At 37.5% G+C, this 6,446-nt stretch overlaps 1 protein-coding gene across 1 annotated transcript; it reads left to right on the forward strand.

Annotated features, from left to right (window-relative positions):
- The first annotated feature begins 3,112 nt into the window (after positions 1–3,112).
- LOC149937536 (uncharacterized) lies at positions 3,113–5,309 on the forward strand. Its single transcript, XM_090153909.1, has 4 exons — positions 3,113–3,208; positions 3,468–3,551; positions 4,608–4,706; positions 4,783–5,309. The coding sequence occupies exons 2-4, from the start codon at positions 3,473–3,475 to the stop codon at positions 4,914–4,916; spliced, it is 312 nt and encodes a 103-aa protein (XP_090010035.1). The 5' UTR covers positions 3,113–3,208; positions 3,468–3,472; the 3' UTR covers positions 4,917–5,309.
- Positions 5,310–6,446: the final 1,137 nt, after the last annotated feature.

Raw genomic sequence — 6,446 nt, forward strand, 5'->3', positions numbered from 1 at the left:
TTTACTCGTTTCGGTCGCGAATAGACGCATAAATAAAACCTGTTCGGCGATTTGCCTAGAAATAGCAATACAGAAAGCCAGGACATATTTGTAAAAGCGTTTTATTTTAAAGCGCGCTGCTTAATATTTCAGCATATAAAAGGGTTGCTTCAATTTCGAACGCGCCTCTTGAAAGAAAAAAATGCGCGGTCATTATCAACTAAAACTAACATAAACACGACCTGACTTATTTATTCAGTGACTCGCGCTGATGGGGGTTAGGGGTGGGGGGTGGGAAAAAGAAAGTGACGTTTATCGAAACAGCAATTGAGTCGAGTCTTTCAAAAAAGTTAAATACGTGCCAAATTTACATTTTGAGCTTTTTTGATATAATAATAATAATAATAATAATTATAATCAGCTAGGCTAATACCCAAGGCACCACCTTAGGCCTCAGTCATCATGTGACTTTGGAAGCCATTAATTCAGGTGATCGGGTTACAATGCGTAGGAGGGTGGTGGCAAGCCCTGCATGCCACGCGTTCGAGCCAACAGTTCCCTACACTAACTATTACCGTTAACCTCAACAAGTTTTTGTTGATTGAGGTGAGCCATGTATAGACTGATTAATCGTCCATATTGTTTGCATCATTTCTACCGAATGATGAATGACCCAGTTGGTGGGGAAAAGTGGCAGCCTACCCCGTTTCGAACTCAATAACAGAGCGTTCTAGAAAATTCTAGTTAAAACGTTAAATCCGCCTCACAGCTGATGTCATAGTTGTACGGACTATCAAAAGTATATAACATATATCTTTCGAAAGAACTATCCATCTAGACTATAAAAAAATTGAAACAACGTACCTTGTCAGATTCTAAGGATTTCCCATCGAGGCCACAAAAGCATACGCCAAAACACAGCTAAAGTATTGCTCCCCCTAACGATTCTTGTAAAATTCCACCCTTAATCATTTCCCAATGTATTTGTCAATATTCGATGGTGGATCAACGAATTTCAAAACATTTTGCTTCTAGAAGTACTGACTTGAAATTTCAAAGCCCATCATTTACTTGGCCAATTGTAGAAGATCGGGAAGAGGCTGTGATTCTATGTATTACAAGTATCAGTATAGGGAGATTGACCCTTCTCAGTAAGAGATATATTATGTACTTCTGATACAGTGTGTATTATCAATACATTGGTTGAACGTCAATTATTTACCAAACCAGAGCGAAGTTAGTGTGGAAAACCTTACTGTAGGTCATGTAAATATTTAGACCCATATTTTACAAAGCCACTGTCCTACAAACCTTTTTTCCGTCGGCTTCTAGTCAGAGCTGGGATTAATGATAGTCCTATTATTATCCCAAGGTCAGAAGCAGACGGAACATGTGGGCAGGTAGGCATAAACCCACAGAACCGCGACCAAGTTTGCCGGACTTTCTACTGTGGGGAGCCGGAACCCAAGTCGACTAAATGAATGCTTATTCCTCGCCATTGTTACCGGGAAGTTACATCCAGTGCCACGTTCACTTGCGGCGTATATGTGAACTTCATAATTAGGTCGATAATTGATTTAGTTGTCAACGAGGTTTAAAAGTGGCATTTAAGAACAGTCCCTTTTTGTTATCAGTCAGTTGGTTTGAAGTTTTTGGTATCAATCGTACAGTAACAATCTTCAGAAAGAATACATTATGGTACCGAAGAATATGGGAAGGCAAAGATCCAAAGCCCAGTGTCGTCAATAAGGACGCTTTCACACTGTACGGTAACATAGGACCACCCCCTTCCCATGGACCATACTTACCAAACCTTAAAGAAACATTTTACGTTATAGTATAAGTATAACATCAGAGCTATTAATTAAGGCCAATTTTCTTACCGAAGCCTTTTTCGAAACTGACACTCTCGCGTAGCTCCGACTCGGACTCTCAAACGACATGAGTACTATGTTATCGTCTTTGGAAGTTAGAATATTCAAACACTAGAGGGCTCTGTACCGAACTAAACCTTGTTTGGCTCAAAAACCCTGAAAATAAGTTCCGTGATAATTTTGGTTAATTGTCTTACTTATTATCATGATTTTACTTATGCCGTTACTAAGGTCACTTGCAATTTATAAATATTAACATTTGAACTATTCCGGCTACAAACGATAGGCCACTAGTATAGTTCTGGGTATATTATTAGCGGTTTTATCCACCTGAAGGGTGACCCCTGCTCCGATCGTGGCCATTGCTCAGTTTGCTAAAATACGTTTAGGGGTATATGCGGAGCTCTATCCTAACAATATTAAACTTGTCTTCTTATTACTTTACACCTTTACTTGTGGTGATAAAGCCCTCTTTATAATTATATTTCCTCCGCAATAAACCACTAAGCAGCACCGTAAGTGTCGTAGGAGGTGGTGGCCATCATTGGAACCCTTTTAGGGCAACAGAAATACTAGAGCTAGTTTTATTTTCCCTTTAATTTCCAGATTTACATTTAGAGTACATGTTCGTTTTTAAAATTTTGAATTCAATGGATAATTGGGAAGTAACATAACCAAGCGACTCTTTACATATCGCTGCATAAACTAAAAGTTATCAATGAGTCATGCCATCATACCTCATGAAATATTCATCGTAAAATTAGCAGAAGATTTTAAGCACCCAAAAAGAGTTATCCTGCAGTGCCTTTGTTATTATGAGAGGTATATAATTAATATCTTAGGGATAAGTATTAATTTGGCTATATTGGTAATGTTCTTCGCTTGAAACATTTACCTTCGCATGTTATCGCCGATGTTTCAAAATACGATTCGATAGAAATAATATTATACAGTCAAATACGCTATTATACACATTTCCAAACGAAATATTCGAATATATTGTTTATAAATAAGGAAATAACCCTTCGAAGTGTAATTTTTACATCTTGCATTGTCAAGTGGAGTAATACACGCGTTAAATTTGGAGTAGTGTACTCATCCAATGTACCCATTGTACCATTTTAAGGTTAATATGGTCGTCCTTATTCGTCAACGAAAAGCTGCGTTTCGAGGGAACGGAAAATACAGAATGTAAACGTAATACAGCCTCCAACGCTACTCTCGATATCACATGATTACTCGTACAATACCGCAACACACATTCGTATCTAGAATATTGGGTATATAACGCGCGCAACGGGAGAGAAGCGCTCTCATTCGTGGTGTACTGGTTGCTGGAATTCAACTTCTGCGCGGTGAGTATGCCGTGCTAACCATCTGCGGTACTTGAAACGAAATTACGTTCAGTTTAACAAGACGAAATCAAACTTGTTTAAAGTAGTTGCGGAATAAAATATTTTACTTGATCAATTTTAGATTGAAGCAAAACATTTTACGAGCTTCAAAAAGTTTCAGAATAAATAAAAACTTTGTTTTAAAATTGTTTTTAGTAGAAGCAAAGGCCCCTGGTAATCGCATAATTTATCTAGCTCTCTTTTTCATCTCTAATTCAAGCCAAAATGAACGCAAAGTTCTGTCTTACGCTGTTCCTGGTTTCCGTACTCATGCTATCTCTGCTGGACGAGGCGAGCGCTACTCGTAAGATATATTTCACCCTTTTTTCTAGATTTAATAACATTAACGTCGTTGAACCCTTTTTGGGGATTCTATAACTTTCGAAATTCAAAATTACTCCCAAAACATAGTAGATTATAACTTACGGTAGTGTAACTTTTGAATTTGCAAAAAAGTAATTTAAAATTGTATATTTAGATGGATTTGGGAAAATTAACAAAAATTATTCTCTAGCAATGCTTATTCAGAGCAAACTTAAACAATAGTAATTAAATTTAATTAAGATTAATTTGAAATTTTTGTTTACATTCCTGATGCAAATCAGCCATAAATTTAAATATTTAAAAATCAATGGGCGTTTCAATAAAACATCTTCAAAGAAATCGCCTAGAAATAATATATACTAGAGCCAGGACCTGCAAGTTACTGTTTAATTGGTGCTTGTGGAAATAATAGAAACTTTTCACCTGTAAACAGAACGTTGTGCTTTTGTAAAGCCTTAATGTACATGTATAAAAAAGATACCAGATTAAAGGAAACACTTGTTGGATACCGTACATCTGAAAAGTTTTCATTATTTTACCAAGCAGGTCCGGGCTCTCGGAAACATTACTTCTCGGCGATTTCCTGGAAGATGTTTATTTGAAGGGACTATCAAACCCAAAACGGAGTATAGTGCTTTGAAAATAATAGGGCTGTTATATAATAACAAATCCAAATTTGGGTTAGCAGTTTTCCCAAGATTACGCAGTGTGTTTAGGGGAATGTTCTGTGACCGAACTACCTTCCATTCTTAGTTCGTAGGAGGAACTTAGCAGTTGTTTCTCTAGCAACCTTAGGATGCAGAAGATCTCTGGGAATGGCGCACGCGTCCGATTTTGAATAAGGCTATAAGAATAAAGGCTCCTATAGACCTTTCACAGTGAAAGTCAACTAATAACGACAAAAATGCGAAATTCGTTGATCCACGCATCGAAAGCCGTACTTTATAATGTCGTTCCAATAAATAAAAAAGCGTTTCAATTCAAATAATTTGATTTTTACAGCATTTTAAAACACTATATTTCGTTCCTTTTAAAGATGACCAAAGAAGGATTGCCAGAGATCGATCTCCGAGACTGAGGCCCAATGAAGGAATTAAACTTAACGCGGTGCGCCCTAGGAGAGTTAGAAGAGCTCGTAAGTCTCCGATAAACACCCTTTTGACCCAAGTCTCTGAATTTCTGATTGTAATATACAATAAAAATATCCGTAGACGAAGACAAGTCGTTGAGACGCAGATGGGCATCGTTGTTGAGAGCCAAGGAGTCCCTTAGAAACAGCTTGGCCAAAGCTATGAAGAACGATAAACCCATCGCGACCGTTTCCGAAAAGAAAGTCACCGTTTAACGTAAAATGATTCATGTACAGTACGAATGTAAATCCAGCGTCCGGTTCAATCACTTATTTCTCAACTACGCACACTTTTACATATTTCCATTGGTTGTATACGGTATTATTTTTGGAAGCTGGATTGGAACACTCTAAAGCACTTTTAATACACTCACTTTATTGATGCTCTGTGAATTCATTCGATTCGATGTTTTCGAGCCTTCTGTTTTAGTCTAGTTGAATTTTATTATTATCATAGCAATCGAAACTAGTAATATAATACTTGATTCAATTTCTAAACTGTTCCAGGGTTCAAAAACATTGAATCTTGCTGATTCGCAGGGCGCTACATTTTATGTAATGAAATACAGAATTATGTATATTTTAAAGGAATAAAAAAGGTATATTGTGTATAAATCAAATTTTATTTAAAAATAATAAATCCACGAGAGATTTAACTGCTTGGCCACACCACACCGTAAATCTATTTAAATAAAATCTAATGTTTGTATATATATTGGTTTGTTACCTTCTATGCACGCCCAAGATAATTGTCCTATTCGCACGAAATTTGGCCTGTGGCATTGTGGCCCCTGCCGTCAGGATTTAGGGGCGTCTTGAAATTGCTAACCTTCGTAGTTTTAGACCACGGGAATAATAAACGGTGACCGCCAGACCGAAACCCCTGACCTTGCGCTGTCAAGAGACGCTGGCATTCAGGCGCTGTCAAGAAAGAGACACGGCATGGCACGACCTTCGACCCTTTTCGCTTGCGTTCGTTTTCTTTCCTCAGCCCACCCCCTTCCTCCCTCTATCTCTGTCACTTAAAACTGCGGGAATTAATTTAGAAAACCCATGCGAACGGAGAAACTAAAAATATTGTGTACAAAAATGATTTATCGATAAGAAATTTGCCCTATTAAACGTTTTCAATTTAAAAAAATGCCTATTTACTATTTAAAAATAATTTACTTTGCATATTTAAAGTATAGTGCATGTTGTTTCCGTTTTCTAAACCCCAATTTACTCAATTAGCTGAAAGTCCGGCCGGAGGCCGGGCTTCTCAGCTAGTTTTGTATAAAAATAAGCAATAACAGGGCTCCCCCTGATATACAGTGGCACTTGGCAGATTATGTTCATTTGATTAAATATACGCAATTTTCTCATAAGGGTCTTCTAAATTAAAGTGGTTTTTATATATTTTGTTTTTATTTCTATGAAATCTTTGAGGACCCCCCCAGACGACAAGGCCCTAGGCGCATTTTGGATAGTCCTCCACTGCCGTTATCTGAAAAATTATGAGGGAAAAGATGACTTTTAACGTGAGCTCGTAGACTTGAAGAGACGTATGAGCTACATTGAAACATGGGCCAAATAATTATAAATCCAGGACATGACTCTATGCGAAAAACCCGTCCAACAGCGTTAACACCCGACCACTATTGCTCCCTATTGGAAAAACGCGCGATCGCGGATCTACGTCATTTTGGTGGCAAATGTTTTAGGGACAGTTTTCAAAAATAATACACGTGGTCGTCGTAGTAAATA

This window comes from Leiobunum rupestre, chromosome 7 (assembly GCF_980474605.1).
Source record: "Leiobunum rupestre chromosome 7, qqLeiRupe1.1.hap1, whole genome shotgun sequence".
Taxonomy (NCBI): Eukaryota; Metazoa; Arthropoda; class Arachnida; order Opiliones; family Sclerosomatidae; genus Leiobunum; species Leiobunum rupestre.

Coding starts and splice junctions, on each gene's coding strand:
- LOC149937536 (XM_090153909.1), top strand. CDS start 3,473: ATGAACGCAAAGTTCTGTCTTACGCTGTTCCTGGTTTCCGTACTCATG. Junction 3,552..4,607: donor GGACGAGGCGAGCGCTACTC/GTAAGATATATT, acceptor TTCCTTTTAAAG/ATGACCAAAGAAGGATTGCC. Junction 4,707..4,782: donor TAGGAGAGTTAGAAGAGCTC/GTAAGTCTCCGA, acceptor AAATATCCGTAG/ACGAAGACAAGTCGTTGAGA.